Here is a 19,901-nt window from a genome sequence, read left to right as displayed (position 1 = left end):
CACACAGTATGTTTAGTTGCATGTACCTATAGCTAAGAAATGTCAAATAACCAACAATCTTCAGTGGTATCCTTTGTCTGTTTACAAACTTCAGAATTAGCTGAAATGCCACAACCCATTTCAACACATTTAGGAAAAGATACAAACTTGATTCGCACAACCACGTCTCTGACAGCAAATGAATACACCGCCATTAGGATTGTGGAGTTTAAGTAGGAGAATGTGAGCAATAGGGATAAAAACATCTGAATGTCCTTTTAAAGCGTGCAATTTTGATAAACACTTATTGTTCATGCAAACTGTGAGCTTACATATCAGACCTTGGTCACACAGTTCAAGTCTGACCCAAGAGTGTTATTCAAACTACAAAAAATTTTCCAGCCTATCCTTACAAAAACATCTTTGCAGTAACCTCATTTGACCCTCTTTGATAAATTTGTTGGTGAAAATTTCTGTGCAGACGTATTAAAGTATTTGACTGGAGTGGACACGATCTTGCTGAACCCTGGGTAACTCTTACTCTCCACAGATTCTTTGGCCTACACAGAGAGCATGACAACATCGTCGACACGGATCCAACGGAGATCCATGGTGAGTAATTTTAATTGCTTTAACACATCCATCATCATTTGTTTATTGGTTTTTCATGCTCTGATGCTTCTTAGTTTTCATTAAAAATGTCTGAAAGAGAAATAAGTTCAGTCTTTAAATCTCAGCTGAAATGTTTGATATTTACAGGTGGCATCTGTGGTTTGGGTCCAACTCATTAGCAGGCTGATGTCAAGCGGCAGCGTTTGGTGCTGTTTCTTAAATGGAATGTGTGAGGTCTTTTGGCTAAAAATGTCCAAAATATATAACACTTGCCTCAGCGTGTGAATAGGGAGAAGCCAATGAAGCATAACACACACACACACACACACACACACTCACACACACTCACTCACACATCCTCTACCCTGGAGGACTGTACTGGCCAACACTTGATGATGGATCTATCCCCTGCTAGGACAGTGATTGTGGTCTAACACTGGATAAGATACAAGTTGTGTTGCACAGCCTCAGCACTGGGATTGCTGAGAGGAGAATTGATGCTGCCCTGCAGAATAATGTGGAAGCAACAATCCGTCAGTCAGCATCAGCTGTCAACATATTATCAGCCAAAACGTTTATTGAACTCCTATAAAATTTCAAGAAACATGTGGGAGCCGGACAAAAATTACTTCTGTATAGTTAAATTTTCACCAAAAACAAAGCGGAAAAAAAAAAGAAGGGTGGTGTGCTTTTGTGTTGTACTGCTCTAAATCGAAGGCTTCACCATGAACGTTATGTGAAACTAGATTGCAATACAGTACACGAGCAAGCAATTTTTTCTTATTGTCAACAAATCAAACAATTAAACGACTATTTGTGCATTTTGCATTTACATGACAAGATTTTATAATACGTCCTCTGAGCAGCGATATGTTCACGGCAGATTTGGGGCTACAGGATGGGCCGGGGCTAGCTAGTTAGCATGCTAACTTCCGTAGAAGTAAAGACGTGATAGAGTGAGTAAACATGAAGGGTAAACGTCAAGAGTTAACGTTGGCGTTTCTTTCCACTGCTCTTGGTGAGTATATTAACAAAGTTTGTTATTGAACTCACAACGTTTCTTCAAGACTGCTTCACAACAGCTGTTAATGCTAACGTTTGCGATGTACCAATAGCAAAACTTACAAATAGCTCCTTTGATTGATCAGACAAATAAAATATTGCTTCCATCCAAAGCCTGACCGAGCTTGTTCCTCTGTGCTACTGACATCCACTGTTGTTCAAATAGTATTTGCATACATCAAGGAGCTACACAGTTGAACTTAGTGCCATGTATTTTATTTCGAGTAAATCCCACATTAACCATCCTGCTGCCGTAAATACTGTAGCACACAAAGTCTGCAGCTGAAAATAGTCTCCAACAAAAACACTATTTACTCCTGTTTGATTAACATGTGCTGAAAGCTACAGCGGCCAACTGTTTTAGGAAATTATTTATTACGAAATGTATTTAAAAGATGAAACTATACATGACACAAACAGGGTAGGAAAGTTAGTCTCTTGGTATTACGAGAATTTCATGCAATTTGTTGACAATAACAAATATATAGCACATCACCAGCCTTATCCTTTGTGGTTTTCTACTATGTGGCGAGTGATTTAGTAATTTAAATTGTTAAATAAATTCTGATAGGTTCATGTGCACTTTCCAGCTACCAATGCCGAAAACTTTACATTTGCAGATGTTAAATTATAAGAAAATTGTGGTAGATTTTTATTGCACTATATTGACATCTTCAGCATGAGCAAGAAACTTCACCACAAACTTATCTTCACATCCTTGCTCCCTGACATTTATTAAATTTCATTAGGAAGAAAAAGCAATAAATATTGAGTTATGACCGTTGGTAAATACAGTAAATAATTTGAGCTGATGCTCATTTAATATTTACAACTTAGAGTGGCTCTACATTATTTGGCAAATGACTTGGAAATTGCTAAATAAATGATGATAAGTTCAAGTACACCTTCCAGTTACTGTACTTAAAACTCTTCTTGTGCTCATACTCGTGTGTTTATCTTCTTAACTGTGCTGTTATATTATTCATAGGTAACAAAATGTAACCCATCATCCGAGACAGATGGTGTGGCATATGTTTCTCTGCCCGACTGCCTCTTTGTAGTACACTCGCCCACACACACACACACACACAGACAAAACCTACAGCGTGGATTCCTGGTGTACCTCAGCATCCCAGTAAGCCCATAATAAGAACGAGAGTGACATTGTTAGGATTAACATAGCGGCGGTGTGGAGATACAGATGGGGCCTCAGCGTGTCTCTAATGAATGTAGTCTGTGGAGCCAGTAGATCTGTCTTCTGTATGTGCAGAGGTTTATACACTGCGGCTCCACTTATTGACTTGGCCTCAGTTCAGGTCCCACTAAGATAAGTGCCAGGTGATGACGTGAGGGCTCTGCGGGTGTGACACAGTTAGTTCTTAACCCTGTAGCTCCCAGCGAGCATGCTCCCTGTGTGTTTCTTTATAGTCCAGAGGGGGCCGGGAGCCAAGAGGTGACACATAGCCATGGTGAGGAGGGGCCAAACTGTAAATAACTGATGGAAAAAGATAGTCGAGATCCATAGAGGAGAAGGAGGAGTAGATGTTTCAGTGAACAGTTTTCTCCGTGAGTTTCTGTACATCCCCATTCAGCAGTGGAGAGAGTTATGATGGGGAGAAGACAGTGACGGCTACAGTAGTCCAGTCTGAAGATGGGTAGAGAGGAGTGGTAGCACAGAGACAGAAAGCAACCAGAAAGAAAGGCCCGACCACTTGCGTTCCCCAGAAGACCGTGTACCTCCAAAGTAAGCCACCTGGGCTGCAGAAAAAGAGGGAAAACAGAGGGCAGGGAAACGTTAGCCAACATCTGCGTCTTTATGGCTGAAAGAGAGCTCATTCACATGGGGGAGTTAGTCATGCAAGACAGTGGGGTGCAGAGAGGGGACACAGTCAGAGGAATGTTAGCACCTTTAAGCCTTTACTCAAAACCAGAGTAATTAAGGCAGCTTAAGGCATCTCGTTCTCTGGCAGTGCTTCCTTTGTTCTCCAGATCTTAGTAATCCAGCTAAGTCTACCTCGACTCTGCCAGGACCACTCACCCACACAGGCTGACCCATCATCGTTGGGCTCAAAGCCCTGGTTGCATCTCCTCTTGGCGCGGCACTTATAGTTGCCATAGGTGTTGGTGCAGACGGGGCGGTCAGAGGGGCACACAGAGGGGAACTGGGTACACTCATCTTTGTCTGAGGGAGGGGGAGGTAAACTTGATTTTAAACGAGGGCACAAGCATAGAGTGGTGGACAGGTTGATGAATCTTTTCAACTTACCAGTGCAGCGGCCATTCTCATTCAACGCAAAGCCATCACCACACTGCAAGAAACAGTCAGTCCAATCAGAAACAAGAATAGCTCTAAACCGAACATTAAAATTCTTTAAAGCTGATAAAAGATGTATCATGTCAGTTGATATTGTGCTTTAGTGGGGCTCCTGCTCCTGAGCTTTTTTGATGTTACCACTGGGAGCACCAAAGAAGGTCATTTTGAAACTCTGCGCATATTGGCGAATCTACAAAGCCTAATGATCCTTGACGAGATTTTAGGATTTTAGTGTGAATCACTGCTGTACCTCTATCTCCACAGTAGGAGTGACTTCCTCCTCGTCCCTTGGATAGTCGATCTCCAGCACTGTGTTGATCTCCGAAGGTTCCAGGGGTCGGGCCACTGACCGACCATCTGGCCAGTACACCTCGACATTGGTTGCTACATCCTTACCTGGTCAGACACACACACAAAGACACAACACACACAAACAAATGTTCATATGACTATGACTTAGCCTTGAAGGCTCATACAGTACACTACAAACTGTAGGTTGTCATGGGTTGTTCTCACTGAGTTTCCTCCTTCCTCTGTTTTTCACTGACACACACACACACACACACACACATAGTGAGAGTCGGAGTGGCACCCTCCTCTTCTCTCTCCATTAACTATTTTAATCAGGCATAGAGAGCCCCTCTCCAGAGGGCCTCTGCAGCCCTTAATTAAAGTGGCATTTTTAATGCAAACAGATCTTGAGTTACTGAGCCAGACAGCGATCCACTCAGCAGGTGTGCTGCCTGAGCGCCAAAGGATATTTCACCTGCTCTGCTCCCACATGACACCCTCACATTTAGTGGTGGGGAGCGCATTTTACAAAGTAGTGACGCATTTTGCAAATGTGGAGGTCTGCTCTGAAGCCACCGTGGTGTGGAAAGTTTGCTCTTAGCGTGTGTTCTGAGTAATCAGGCATTAAAACTGAGGGCCTCCAGAGTTGATCTGTGCTTGTACAGTCCTGATACTGAACAGGCTCAGTGAGCAGGGCCAGGGAGCAGCAGTGGGTGGGCTACCAGGCCTGGATGACCACCAGAAGACTGTCCTAGGGGGGGGCAGGAAGAGACAGGGAGCCGGCTCCTCACAAACCGGGCTGGCTTCCAGCTGCAACACCTGTCCCCCATCTCTTCCCTATTTGTCCACCCAGCTCCCACCCACAGACATCTCACTCTCCCATGGGTTCCTAATCAGGCTGAAGGTATTAAAACAATGCTTTCATTTTCCTTCTTACTGCTGCTCTCTGTAATGCTGATTGTGTCAGTTTCTCTGTCTGTCTATCCGTTAGCAGAGAGTAAAGCTGAAACAATTTACTAAAGTATGTTCACATTCATCCTCTACAATGTGAGGATTTGTTGTAAATTAAATTCCTTTGGGTTTCTGGCTTTGAGTCAGATAAAACAAGAAATCTAAAGACGTCACCATGACCTATTTTTTCACTGCTTTTGAAACCCTCGATTTCTATTTCATAGACAAAACAATTAACCAATTAATCACCAAAATAATCAACAAATTAACTCCAGTCAGCACAAGGTGGATCCCTGCAACATTTGTGTGTCAGCGTTACCAAGGCCAAAGTGGGCGACAGGCTCCATCTCACACAGGTATCCCGAGCCACCATCGATGATCCGTGTGTGTGGGCCGGTCTTTTTTGTGTACACCACAACTTTAGCTCCTCTGGCGAATGCACCAAACCTGGTCCGTGGAATCACCCGCAGCCATGAGTTAGTGGTGCCCTAAGACACAAGACAGAATAAGAAAAATGTGGGTTTCTGTTCAGATTACACTGCCTAGAGTGTCAGACTGATTTGGATACTTTTAAGATGTCTGACACTCACCTGGTTGACTTTATAGACAGAAAGCGGCTGTGCTGCACTTTCACCGTGAGACACCAGCAGTTCCAGACGCCCATCACCATCAAAGTCTGTGGCTACAGCTCCTGGATATCCATCACAGTAATGATGCACTTCAGGAAACAGCCTACATAACATTTATCCTCCTCATGCAGGGAAACATGGGCATTGTGTTTCAGCAGTCATAGAGCTAATTATGTAGAACACGTCTTTTTTTTTCTTTTATAAAGCTCATGAGGAAACTCTGATCCCTAGTGGAGCTCTGGTGCCATCTAATGGAAAGATGTTGGAATATCAGACATGAGGCTTGTTCTTGCACTGTGTCCCATCGCTCATGCTGAGTTGTTGGACACCTGTTTGTTCTGCCACACTCACCGGTTCCTCGTCCTTCAGGCTCCGATGCCTCCCCAACATTCAGCTCTTCTATCTGGGGGTCTCCATGCTCTCTCCTGCTCACCCTGTCAAATCACAACATCACAGCAATTACCCAGCAGTCACTGTAAAACATTGATACCATGGCCACTACAAGTATATAAGCTCAATTAAGTTCAATTTTGAGGTTCTCAAAGAGCAATGTTTGACTTTTTACTCCACCACATTCATTTGGCAACACAGTTATTTGTTACTAATGTAACTAATCATTATAGTTTTATAGTTATTAACTGTATGATAGCTTTATTAATGTAATTAATGTGTTTGTCAACAGCTAAAAATCCAACCTCCTCCTCCTCCTGTAGGCACCTGTAAGAAGAGGCTGGTGTATAAACAGACAATGAATAATAATGTAGTAAATCACAGCAGCAATAATATACAATATGTCTTCATAGGAGACGCTATAATTGTTGACAAGTGCTATATATAAAGGACAACTTAAAATGCCTCCAATTACATTATAGAGTGTTATAAAGCATTCATGACATGTTTATATACTGCTTATAAATGCCGAAGGACTTAAAGTGTTACCGATAAAATGAGTTCCCCTCAACCAGATCAGCATTAAAATGTTGCTTACATGTTAACGCATCAGAGCTAATACTCTAATATTATTATATATAACATGAAAGAGGGGCCAGTCAGCTTTTACTTGTGACGCTGAACTTAAATAAATTTTTCTGACAATACTTTTTTTTATTTGACTTGTAATGGAGTATTTGCTATGTGACATTGCAACTTCACAATTGAATAATATTTTCAAAGCCCGTCCTTGCTATATACATGACCAGCTGCCATGTACCTGAAGTGATAAAGCATTTCCAACTTTCCTTAAGTTATAATTTCATTTCACAGTGCACTGATGTGCTGATCCTGGCTGTTAAACCCCACAGCTCAGCTAAATATTGATTAGTTGTATTGAATTAATTAGCTTGGGCACAATAGTTTGAGCTTTTCTTCAGTGCCAGAGAGCAGAGTTAAATTAGCTGATTCATCTCCATACTACACAATGGAGCAGAGCCACGGGCTATAGAGCAGTGACCCCTGTCAGACCATCATCGTGTCCAGAAAGACAAAATATGTCCTCCAACGACCTGACATGCAGGAATACTCTGATCCAGGAAATCTTTGGGGCTTACACTGATTATTGATATTCAGTTTGAACTGACCCACCAGCTCATGGCAAAATTCATCATGATTGCTGCATCCTGTTCAGAAAAATATGCCAGATCAGATTTTTATTCAGACAGGATGAGTTTATTCTACTGTTAAGTCCTTACAATTGATATGTATCATATATTGCATTTTGAGAGCTGAGTTCATTAATATTATCTAGAGAGGAAGCCAAACCGTGAGCCAAAAAGAGACCTAAAACTGTCTTAATGAAAGATTCATTCATGTGTGGAGGAGGAGGCGGGATGCCAGACTAGATAAGTATCCTTGGCTGGGATTTTTAAATTCTTCTCAGCTTCTGAGCCCAGTTTTAGAATATTAAATCAAGATGCAAGAGTAGTCCATTAAGCTAATCATCAAAGTGCTATTAAAACTTACTGCCGTATATTGCCATATGTACAACATGTGTGTATGTAAATGTGAGTGTGTGTGTGTGTGTGTGTGTGTGTGTGTGTGTGTGTGTTATATTTGTGTGAGTACCTGAACAGCCTGTTGGCGGAGGGGCCCCTGTAGGCGATGTTATTGAAGAAGACCTCCAGCTCGTTGTCGTTGTCAAAGTCTGCAACGATAACGGTGCGAACCGGGGACGGCATGGCGAACTTCTGGGATGCTATGTCCTGAGAAAAACAAACGCACATGTACATCAGTGAAACACACACACACACACACACACACACACACACACACACATGCAGGAATTTTTTTTTTGGACAGAACAAATCAGAAAATGCAGCAACAGTGACCACAGAACACACTGAATCAGATATAACCAAATTCTGATCACGGACCGGACGTGCTCTGAGTTGCTCTGCAGTGAATTGATTCACAAAATGTGTCTTTATTGCCATGCTCATCACGTATTTGTGCATAGGGACAGTTACATCACATCTGCAACTGCTTGGTTTTGTCACATAATTCATAAATTCTCCTCTTTTTCCTTTTTCAGCGAATTCTGCTCTAATTTAATTATCTATAATTGTCTGTTTTTGGGTAACAGCTAGGGTTAGGATTACTAATACATCCAACATTTTTTTAAACATAGAGTAAATGCTTTCTCACTCTATATGTTTATTTTAAATTCTATAAAATGTAATTCTAAAATGTGCTTGGTCTTTTATGGGAAACATGTCGTTCACACCCAAAGTTCTGTTTGTTTTTGTCTGATTTGTCAGTCACTTCCACTGAGTAGTTAGAAAGTGCATGTTGTTCTCTCTTGTACTACATTCTTGCAAAGAAATCTAAAAAAAAGATGCAGTTTGACAGCCAAGTGAAGTGCACTGTACAAACACCACAGCGACTGTCATTTATCAGCAGAGAAACCGCAACCCCTCACACCCCAGAATTTTGAGGATTTTCTCTTGAACTTTCTACAACCTGTTTTTATTACATTCTGCGTCCTGGATGTATTAAATTTAACATGAGGACAGATGGCGTGAGCCGAGCCAGTGGGTAGAAAGATGGTTCCATAACCTGGAACATAAGGTCACTGGTTCAATCTTCACAACAGACAACACGTCCATCAATAATCGGTGTCCAGTCCTTGAGTTAGACACTGATCTGTCATCTGTTCCCTCACTCACTGTAAGTCACCCTGGCAAAGAGTTTCATCTGAAGCCTAAAGATAAGAACAAAGACCCTTTTTACATCCTCTGGCAACAGAAAAGTAGACTGCAACTCTCCTGCCCGAAAAAGTCTCCTCAGCAGAGGAGTTTTTGCACGAGAAAGTAACAGATATCTCCTCGCTTCAGTGACATGGTGATAAGTCGGAGAAGAGTTATAGAGCAGCCCTTCACTCCCTCCAGTATTTACTCCCTGTTTTAATTATAAGGCTCATAAAGCTGCAGGGGGGGGCTGCCCACAGTGACCTTCTGCTTCTCAGGTGAAGGAGAGGGGATGGCCAACTAAGGCCATGAGGGAGAGAGGAACAGCTTTACATTTACTATACCATTAGGTGAATGGATAGATGTGCAATAAGGAAAAAGAAAAAGGACTTTTACCAAAACAAAAATGAAGCACAGAAACATGAGGCTTACAGATAAAGAGGGGTGCAACTTTGAGAAAGAAATTATTTGATCTATGATTTGATACACGTAAAATATCTCAAAATGTAATGTAAACAAAATTAGAAATATTTGTATTCTTGAGTGTTTGCTCATTATGCTGAAAAAACAATAATGATATCAATAATTGGCTATAATTATAATTAAATAATCTTTTTAAACACCACTTCTCAATGACTTTATCTTCATTGATTATGAGCTCTGATTTTGGTAAACAATAACCAGGGAAACTTCTACGCTAGACTTTTTCCATTTCTTTAAATACATATTAGATATGTGGGTGTGTTTTTGCGTGTGTGAGTGTGTTAAACCTATTGCAAGGAAAACCTCTGCAATAGATTTTAATTAAAGCCCAAACAGGCCTAATCGGCACTTTCCAATACCCAGGCAAGCGGCTGTTTCAGCCCAATTTAATTAGCGGTTTACTGGAGTGATACAACAGCTTCATTATGCATGCCAAAGGTCAATACAGGCGAGTGGGAGTGTCAGCTTGTGTGGGAGGGAGAAGGGTCTTAAATGTGTTGTGGGCTTGTGATTTAACAATCTTGGTTTAAAAAAACAAAAAAACAATGGCTAGCTAATTCAATTTGTCTTGTGCGTGTTCATGTGTGTATTTGAGAGCATGTGTGTATGTGTGTGTGTCATGCTGATGGAATTGCCTCTGGGCTAACCATCACACATTAACCCCTTATTTGACCCCTATAAAGATGTCTACCGTGACGTTTATCTCTTTGGTAAAAGATGCAGTTGCAGGTGCTGACGCATAGATCACCAAGCAACAAAACCTCTGCAGATTTACACGCAGCAGAGGCCGTTTCCGTCTCTGCTGCTCTTAACTGTGCCACGCAAACACATGCACGCTTCTGGCTGTTTCACAGGAGTTGAGTGAAAAATTATAAATCACCACTCCTCTGTCTTTAAATGCCATTCAGTCCCAAAGTGAGTCTGCGGCGACTAGTGCTAATTCCCCACCCTCCTACAAGCATTGATAAGTCTGTGATTCAGAGTGTACGAGATTTGCTGTCTTTGTGCTGCCAGTTCATCAGACATTGATCTGGTCAGCGGGAGTAGAAAAGAGAACAACAACCTCACTCTGACTCAATCAGACTTCACCTGATGATTTCTTTTGTTTTTAGAACTGTCCAAAACCAATAATCACATGTTGACCCTTTAATTGACCCCTAAAAAGATGTCCCTGCTTTCTGAAGGGATAGGTCAGGTGTGAGGAGGCATGACGGTTAACATTTCTCTGAACCCCCATTTTCTCACTCTGCATACAACTACTTGTGTGTCCATGTGTCCTTGCTTTTCTCTGTTTGCAGCTTACGTTTGAGTGCGAACATTTGGAACAGGTAAATACATATATAGCCTACACTGCATTTAAATGTGTAACGTGTGCAAGTAGAGTTGTTAAATACCCAGGAACCACATTTGAACCCACCTTGAACTTCTGTTTGCGGTTATTCAGCTGCATGTAAAGGCGGTGAGGTCCATTCCAGTTCCCGTAGACGATGTCTGTCTTGCCGTCGCGGTTGAAGTCTGCCAGAGCAACCCCTCTGCCATGCTGCATGGGGTCCTCCACACCTGCAGTTATTTGGTAATACACTATTATAACAATGAAGACTACCTTGTGTATTGTTTTTGCACCAGCTTCATGTGACATGTTGAGACTTGACTGAGGTTAAGCTGCACTGTTTCTCTCACCAGCCTGCTGCGCCACATCCGTGAAAGTTCCATCTCCATTGTTCTTGAACAGGAAGTTGGGTCCGTACTCGTTGTCACAAAACACATCGGACAGCGTTTGACTGACGATGGGACCCACCACTACACCTCGCCCTCCTGCACATAAAAGGGTAAGAAGACTTTTCTTTTTAAAAACTAAAAATTGAAGCAGGATGGGTGTAAAAAGAGAGAGAACAGAAGGAGAGGATGAACAAAACTGAACGGCAAGAGATCATTATTGTCTTTACAGGCAATTTCCTCTGAGCAGGACAGATAAAGGCTCTGATGGGTTTCACACAGACAAACACACAGATAAACACACCTAGGCACGAGCGCAAACAAATACTAGAATGCAAAGGCGTAACACATGCTGGGAATCTTTCGCACTAACCAAAAGCTAACAGTAATTTTCTCCTTGTGAAAAGATCTTTGTGACTGTTCGATACAGTCAGTATCACCCCCGGATTTTCCAATGACATTGTATAAAGTGAAGTGTCACGCTAAAGTGTCTCATCTCAGACCAGCACAGTCTAATTATGGAGCTGAAAGGGCTTTGATTGCCCTTCCAGTATGCAGAGTCAGTGCTGTGAGTGAGAACTCGCTCCTGATTTACTGGCCCGCTCCATCAGCCCAGACAAATATCACTCGCCCCCTACGGCCATAAACCACTAACGTCTCTCCAGAGATATGTAACCATTAGATATACAACTTCACTGACTGTCCCTCTGCTCTGATTAACGGCAGTTTGATGACAAAGCCATCTACCGTACATCATTCACAGCGAATGTGAGCCAGCTCACTCTGCCCCCCTGGTGGCTTAAATGACTTCCTGCATGTAAAAAGATGATGATTCTGTTACACACGAACACAAAGTCATGTCCCACTTCAAAAGCTTACCTAGGCGTCAGCATCAAGGACTTTTCAGTTGTTACAACAAAGTATCATAGAGGCAGCATTTTTTATTACTCATGATGGTCTATGTAACAAATCATGGTGAAATAGTTTATTTTGGCATTTACTGTTCTCTTCTTCTTTACCAAAACAGGTATCCATCACAGGGTTACATTGATCCAAGTCAGTTTAAGTGCTATTTTTCAAAGTAAAAAAAAATCAATTTCAAGGTCATCCATTCAGTTTCGTAATCATTTAAATGCTGCAGTTCAATTAGCTCAATTCAGTTAAAATATTTAGCCTCCTATAAGAGGAAATTCTTTTTTAGTTTACAATATAAAAAGGCATTGCGTTAAAAGGCATGAAACTTTACACACATTAAAAATACAGTAAAACGTCAACATGATTAAAAAACTGCCCACAAAGTCTAAGGACTAAGGTTAAGATGAATGGTATGTTTGAATTAGATGCATTTATTGCACGTGGAATTAATACAAACATCAACTTGTTACACCTCATTTCTTCAAGCCTGTGTCTCTGACTAGAAGACTAAGATGAATTCAGCCTGTTTGCCTTCATTCAATACCTGACAGTATAGACAGACAGGAAATGTCTGCGCTATTTTGCACAAATCAGGGAGTAACACCATCAACTTCCAGTTAACCTCCACAGAAAATAAAGTCTTTCCGGTCCTTATTGGCATGTAACACTTGGATCAGACTGACTGTGACTGAGCTATTTGCACATAAAAGACGGTGCTAGTGGCATCCGCAGCCACTTGTATTCAAACCTTCAAAGTCTGGGGGAACCACACTAGCCCGTGATAAATGCCATCTCTGGGCTGTTGAGCTGGTCTGATGTATGTATGTGCCGCCCTTCCCCTTCTCTTCCCTGTGACTTTGACTGGAGTAAACAGCTGACGGGGCCAAAAGAGCCCACTAACACTCCTCTCTCTCCAGTCCTTTCTATTTTCTCTCACGCTTACTCCCATCGTGTTCTCTTTCTTCCTCTCGCTCTTTCTTTTTTTCTCGCCGGGCACCTCTCCAGCTCTCCTTTACTCTCCTCCTGTCTAGCACCCTCTCTGTACTAAAGTCCTATATTTCAGACTCTCTGGGTACAACGAGCACATGCTCCTCTGCAGATGTCTGTATAAATCAGACTGAAGGTCCAGTAGTGCTGGATGATCTTTCATCACACACACACACACACGCACGCACGCACGCATGCGCACACACACACACACACACATACACACACACACACACACACACACACACACACACACACACACACACACCTACCAGTGAACTTGTTGACTCCAGCCTCCTCCGCCACACTGGAGAGGGCAATGACGCCCTGCGAAAGGTCACTCGCTCCCTCGTCCATTTCTATGAGAGCATGAGGACCGACGTTGCCGCTGGCATAGTTAGCTATGTAGATAGCATAACGCCCTGTACCCTGGGAAGAAAAGTAAATATTGTTTTTATTTAATTTCAGTTGTTTTGTTTTTTTGATACAGATGATTTCATACTCTCAGTTGCCCCAGAAGTAATAAATATGATGTTATGCTTTTTCCTGTAGGCTCAGAAAAAGCCACGCTGTCAGTGAAAGATCAGCTCAAGAAAAACTCTTCACTGCACATCCTTTATTGCAAAGTGCCCCTGCTTTCTTTGCAAGTTATTACACTTGTTGCATGCAGTTCATCATGGTGTCCTGAACTTTGCAGCACACCTACAGGTTTGAGTGTGTCGCCGACACAATGATTTACATTTGATTTATTGATATCGTCAAAGCAGAGCCATAAGAAACCACATGTGTAGTGACATGTGAATTGACAAAGCTTTTGATGATTCAGCAGAACCTTTAACCTTTCACCAAATTTGAAAACAAACAAATAGACTATATATTTTTCAACTTGTCTTCAGTGGTATCTTGTACCTGCTGAGACGCCACCTCAGTACAATGGAGGTGTATGACAGTGTGCTCTGTGGATTATCCAGAGTAAAAAAGACATGGTTTCTGGAAAGACGCATTGTTAATGGTTTTTTAAAATGGAGCTCTTCAGCGCTGTCGGCACCACAAACACAGACAGTTTCATTCACCTCCTTTGTGTTGGGCTGGAGGCAGAAATAGTATCTAGAAACCTGCTCACATAAAACCAAAACTACTTACATGGTTTAATATCGCTGGAGGTAAGTGAGAAAATATGTTATTTGTAATCAGGGAACAGATCATTAGGCTGGCAATATATATGTTCTTTCATACTGTCTACAGATCCCATGACAAATCCAAACCCATCGATAGGTTAGTTTGTGTCTCAGTGCTCTCTGACTTCACTACCCTCTGTGTGGCTCAGCCTGAAGACCATGGGTAACTACAGATGATGTTAATCTTTTAAAATGATATAATCTTCTATTTTCTACAGGCTATGTATGTAAAACAGCTTACATTATTTTTGATCTGACAATGATTTTGTCCAGGAGTTATTTTTTTCATTTACACTTTAGCAAAGTTTACTCAAATAGTGAGTGAATAGTGTAGTCTTTGGGGACTATTTTCAGCTGCAGATTAATACATTTACTAGTGAATATTTATCCCAGCAGACAGTGTGTGACCTAAAATAAACTACAATGTAAAAAAGGTCTTTGTTTTAATGAAGGAATATGTCATCCAACTGTTTTTGGACAGCAACGCAGCTTTATGGCACTGAGGAATAATATAGATCAGGCTTTGGCTACACAGACAATACTTGTTAGTAAGACCAGTTCTTTGTTGGTTTTGGTCTTTTCATGGGATTTGAAAAAAGTTCACCGCACATATCCTTTAACTATCTTTTTAAAATTATTTTCTATCTCTGAATATCATCTGCATATTTTCACCTTTTCCCAGTCCTAACCTTTTCTTTCGCCTTTATCTCCCCTCACCCTGTCTATTCTTTACTCCCTCTTTCTCCGCCTCTCTCCCTACTCCTTCCTCTGCCTCCCTTTGGAGATTAATTTCACACTCCATTATCAGTCAGAGTCCCTGCAGACACAAACTCACAGACGGAACCACGCTAATAGACTACACACTCGATTCCAATGAGCTTTCCCACCAGGCCTAACATATTTCAGTCAATACAAACACATGCACATATGCAAACGCACACACATGCACGCCATTTCACCATTTGCGTTAACCTTACTATATTTTTACAAGACAAGAAAAGTAAATGAGACTGGGTGATGTAAATGTCATCAAGCGTCACATTATGGCCTGCTGAGGTGGGAGGAGTGGGTACCACTTTCTCTCTCTCTCGCACACACACTTTCTCACACACACACACACACACACACTTACAACTTGACAAAATGAGAAGGAACGACAATGAAGGCCACTGGCAGTTACTTAACAAACTTAAAAGTCAATGATTTTTCAATAAGTCTTCACCCAAGGCTAATTTCTGTCACTGGAATTGGCACTGTGAATAGTGTGACATGCATGCCTGCAAAGTACATGTTGGTGCAGGGATATGTGACTGCATGCCCTTTACAGCGATCACCGTGGAGCCTGAATAAGCTCCCACCTCTGATGTAACGTTTCCATTTCCTCCTTTTCAATGGAAGAATGTATTTCAGTTTTTCTGGATTTTAGAATCCACTTACTGTCAGAAGCTCCATCCTGCCTGCCAGTACAAAGTGAACCGATCCATCAGTTCAATGCGAGACCCCTCAATATGTCACCTTCATCAGTTTGTAAAAGACTAATGATTGGACGTCACTTTCAAGGAGACTGGGAGAGACAAAATGGTTGAATGACTAATTATTCCTCTATTTTCCTGGGTGATAACACTTTATTTATGAGTAAACAGGAGCAAATGCATTAGCTACTGAGCCAACGATACAACATGCTCTGGTTTTGGCCAGTGTAACCTTCTGCTGTTGTTCAAAATCTGTTCAACAATAGCAAAATGTAATCTCTTTCGCTGTCTTTCTGCCTGTCTGCTGGAACTAGCATGGAAGAACACACATCAGGGTTTTGGCTTCCTCTAAAAGCATCAGCCATTAAAAGTAGATATCTTTCAAATCGCTTTGGCACCTGCATAACCTCTCGGTGCTCAGTGAGATGGGACTGTGGTTAAAAGAAAATCTATTGTAATCCTTACTGTCCTCTTCCCGCTATTACATCCTTTATCCCGTTCCCCTGATTGGAAGTGAGAACTGTACACGTGGGTATGAGATAAGAGACAAAGAAAGAGTGTGAGCGTGTCAGTCAGAGGGAGAAAAAACAGGAGTGAAGGAGGTGGAAAGAGCGAACAAAACAATGGGAAAGGGACTAAGACAGCGAGAGAGAGCAAATGTTAGTAGTGTGCAGTCATCACTCCTCCCCTCGTACGATGTTCTATAAAACAAACGAGGCCTGGCTCCTGTAATTACACTGGTGCGATGGACAGAAGAGAGAAAATGGCACACCATTCCCCCCAAATGAACTGTCATAGCACATGCTGAGAAGGGCGGCGTAGGCAGGGCATGAGTTATCACTGGTAAACAAACAGAGGCAACCATGCATGTACACAGAAGACACTCTGGGGAGTTTGTGTGTGTCTGTGGCGTGGATCTGCATATACCCGTACTCCGTGTGTGTGATTGTGATTGTGTTTGTGCGTGTCGTACCTTTCTGTCCACACAGGCCACTGAGCGCCCAGCCATACGGTTGGCCACGTCTCTGTGTTCGTTAATGTCATCGTTCAGTAGGTCTTCAAAGCGTCCATTACGGAACTTAAACAGCTTGTCAGAATATGTTGCCCGACCTTGATGCGGAGAGACGTTCAGGAGAGTTCAAAAGAGGCAAAGATTGTGCGGAGAGTAAAGAGTTATTATGCAATGCAAGAAGTGTGGAAGATTGGAAACACAAGAGCAGGCTGCTGTGGCTGAAAGTGAGGAATGTGATGCAGGAGTTTTTATAAAAATGATAGAGGTGAGGTGTTGCAGTTTTGGCAGTGTGCGCTCTCTAGCTCTCAGATTGATTAATAGCAGCACAAAGCTTGTCTGTTATCTGATGAAGACTCAGATGAGATAAGCTTAATATCTGCATACTGATTCTCCTGCTTTGTCTCTGTACAAGAAAAGACTTATAATCCCTTTGTGAGTGTGCACATGATGCATCTATATATTTTTTATTCACAGAAGTGTATCAGCTTGTACTGTACCAGAGAAGGCGTTATTGGTGTTGAGCACATAAATCTCCTCCCGACCGTCTCCGTCGATGTCACACGCTGTCACTCCGATGGCGTTGCCTTGTCGGTCTCTCAGGGCATAGAAAGGGGAGCTGCGGTTGTCAACAGCGATGTTGACAAGCCTCTTCCTCTGCTTGTCGTACTTCAGCACCAGATTTGGGCCGTTGTAGCTGTCAGCAGACACCAATAGCAAGATGTTATGTGTTCTTTTCGTAAGACTGTGAGCAAGAATTGTAAAGCCTAAATCATGCAGTGCCATTTGTATTCTCCAAGTCATGCGTATTAACTAATGATGCTGCCTAAAAAAGCCTGAAAACAATTTTACGATGCTTCATTTATTGATGAACTCACCCAACTGTTATGCAGAATTTTGTAAAACTGGATTTTATAGCCCCTGAAAATTTCAGAAAAACCTGATTTAAAATCTTCAAAGTCTGTTTTAGGTCTTGGGGAGTGCAGGGGGGGGTGGGGGGTGGGGGGTTGGTTGAGGCTGAAGACAAGTTTGAAAATGAAAAAAAAAAAAAAATCCTGGGTATGGCCTTAGAAAGAAGTGAGGTTACCCAACCTGAGGTTAGAAGCTTTATGCTACATTTGCAGCTACTAGCATACATGTTGCTAAATTGCTAAATCCTGATTGGTGCTCAGACTTACATGACATCACCCTTTGAGTGAGCCACAGTGAGAGGACCACAGACAAAAAAAAAAAATGCTTATGGAAAATGTCTCGATTTGAAATTAATAAAACAGTTTGAACTTTAGCAGAAAATGTAGTATTCATAAAGGACCACAAAATGTACAGTAAGACATTAAGTGTTTTTTTTATAGTCAGTATTGACACAGCTATTAACTGATATTGACTATTAATTCTCAATTTTCTTCAGGGTCCCACTTGAATCAATCATCCTGTTATTGCAACATGTGAGAGTGAAGCAACATGTTCAAAATCAATATTTAGGTTAAAAAAACTGAAATATTTTGATATACAAACTTACAAAAGCTTTTGAAACTGTGGTCTAGGAGATATGTTTGGGGTGACATGATAATGACAGTAAACGTGACACAGAAAAGAGGATGGAAAAAATCTCATCTTCTCTGTTCTGACTGCAGAAGTCAGAAGTGGTACCACTGTGACTTTATGTGACTTGTCCCATCTTCATCTGTTTAATAATAGTGTAATTTGAATATTGAAATCAAATACCAAGCTATACTTAAGTGCTAAAGGTCAACAACAGCAGTATATTAAACTGAACCTCTCCATCCTCACATTTTTCTAACCCTCCAATGAAACGACATCCTCTGAAAGGTTTTGTGATGCCCTCCTGTCCAGCATACCTGCTGAATATGATTGCTTGGTTAAATTACATTTATTAAGCAGGGTCATTTTGGTGCATCCATATTCTGTTAAGCACTGAGAAATTCATTGCTGCTTGGCTGGGTAGAGGCAGGCTTGCCAAACTGCTCCCATCAATGGCGCTTTATCCAATCACATCTATTTTCATCAGCTGAGTGAGCCTCCGGGCACCCTTACCATCTCCCGTCTTTTAGTCTTTTGCCTTTGCCTTCAACCTTTAGCTTGGAAAATGACACTGCACTTTTGTTTTACAATTAGCTATTCTCTCAGCAGTTCATTAGTTGCTCTACCTGTGTATAATGAAAAAAAACTTGAGCACTTGTAACGCATTCGGGAGAGCAAGCGTTTCTCACCCAGCTACAAATATCTCCAGGTCTCCATCCCCATCCACATCAGTGACGGCCACTCCGTAGTTGAGCTGGGTGGGGTTGTTGTCGTAGTCAGGAGCAAGGACGGTCTTGGTTATAGCTGAGAACATGGGCTCTGATCGCTGAGCCGAGGAGTGCGCAGGCAGGAACAAAACCAGCCACAGCAACATCCTCACCTGAAGGGAAAAACACACCGCTGAAACAAGAGCTGAGATTGAGGAAGGCTATCATCATGTTGTACGTCTTGTTTATATCCCCCCAAAAAAACTGCCACTTCCGCATCCTTCAAAAAATGTATTCACTTCGCACTAAAAAGCAGAACAATGCGACTTGATCACTGTAGAAAAACACACATGAGGTACAATTTGCGTCCTACCCTCTGCAACTGCACTACAGCGCACAGTTGTCCTGGCAGTTGAGGCAAATGAAAATCAAATAAAAACCTTAAGTCATACACTGTCTTGCAAGCTGCAACTCCTGTCGTTGTTGCTAATTCTCCAAATCCATTGCGAGGCAAACATCAGTGTGTTGTTGGCAGAGCTCTCTGCTATACTCAGACATAAAGATGAAGATATACCACTGCAATCAGCAGCATTCTGCAGGCTTAGATATGAACAACCGATCACATGCAGACAGGCTCAGGAATTACAGGACAGAAAATCCATACATGGAGCAGGGCATTAGCCAGAGGCCAAGTGAGCCCGGAGGAAACCAATATGACCTGATATAACAGACCTCAGGTTCTGTCCTGAGGGAGGGTGACCAACTCCAAATTGGGAAAGCTTTTTTGGATAAAAGGACTGTGTGATGTATAAGTGTTCTTTCAGTGGTCAGTAGATAAAAGGTGAACGTAGACGAATTGATTCAATTGACTT

General features: G+C 41.9%; 1 protein-coding gene and 1 long non-coding RNA gene across 2 annotated transcripts in view; one reads left to right on the top strand and one right to left on the bottom strand.

Moving 5' to 3' along the window:
• Positions 1-574: 574 nt before the first annotated feature.
• crtac1b (cartilage acidic protein 1b) lies at positions 575-19,349 on the bottom strand. Its single transcript, XM_056395082.1, has 14 exons — positions 19,012-19,349; positions 17,281-17,477; positions 16,745-16,881; positions 13,394-13,550; positions 11,184-11,318; positions 10,921-11,063; positions 7,900-8,036; positions 6,190-6,272; positions 5,800-5,900; positions 5,529-5,697; positions 4,218-4,363; positions 3,920-3,962; positions 3,692-3,835; positions 575-3,411 (listed from the first exon to the last, which is right to left on the bottom strand). Exons 1-14 carry the CDS (start codon positions 19,194-19,196, stop codon positions 3,284-3,286), a joined length of 1,905 nt encoding a protein of 634 aa, XP_056251057.1. The 5' UTR covers positions 19,197-19,349; the 3' UTR covers positions 575-3,283.
• Positions 9,609-19,901, top strand: part of LOC130181190 (uncharacterized) — a 44,389-nt gene continuing 34,096 nt past the window's right edge. The window contains exons 1-3 of the long non-coding RNA XR_008829535.1: positions 9,609-10,831; positions 10,948-11,076; positions 11,187-11,332. This is a non-coding gene — a long non-coding RNA (uncharacterized LOC130181190). The remainder of the gene's footprint in view (positions 10,832-10,947; positions 11,077-11,186; positions 11,333-19,901) is intronic.

The sequence above is a fragment of the Seriola aureovittata genome, chromosome 14 (assembly GCF_021018895.1).
Source record: "Seriola aureovittata isolate HTS-2021-v1 ecotype China chromosome 14, ASM2101889v1, whole genome shotgun sequence".
NCBI lineage: Eukaryota > Metazoa > Chordata > Actinopteri > Carangiformes > Carangidae > Seriola > Seriola aureovittata.
Note: the sequence above shows the minus strand (reverse complement) of the source record. Positions and strands in the feature narration are given on the sequence as shown.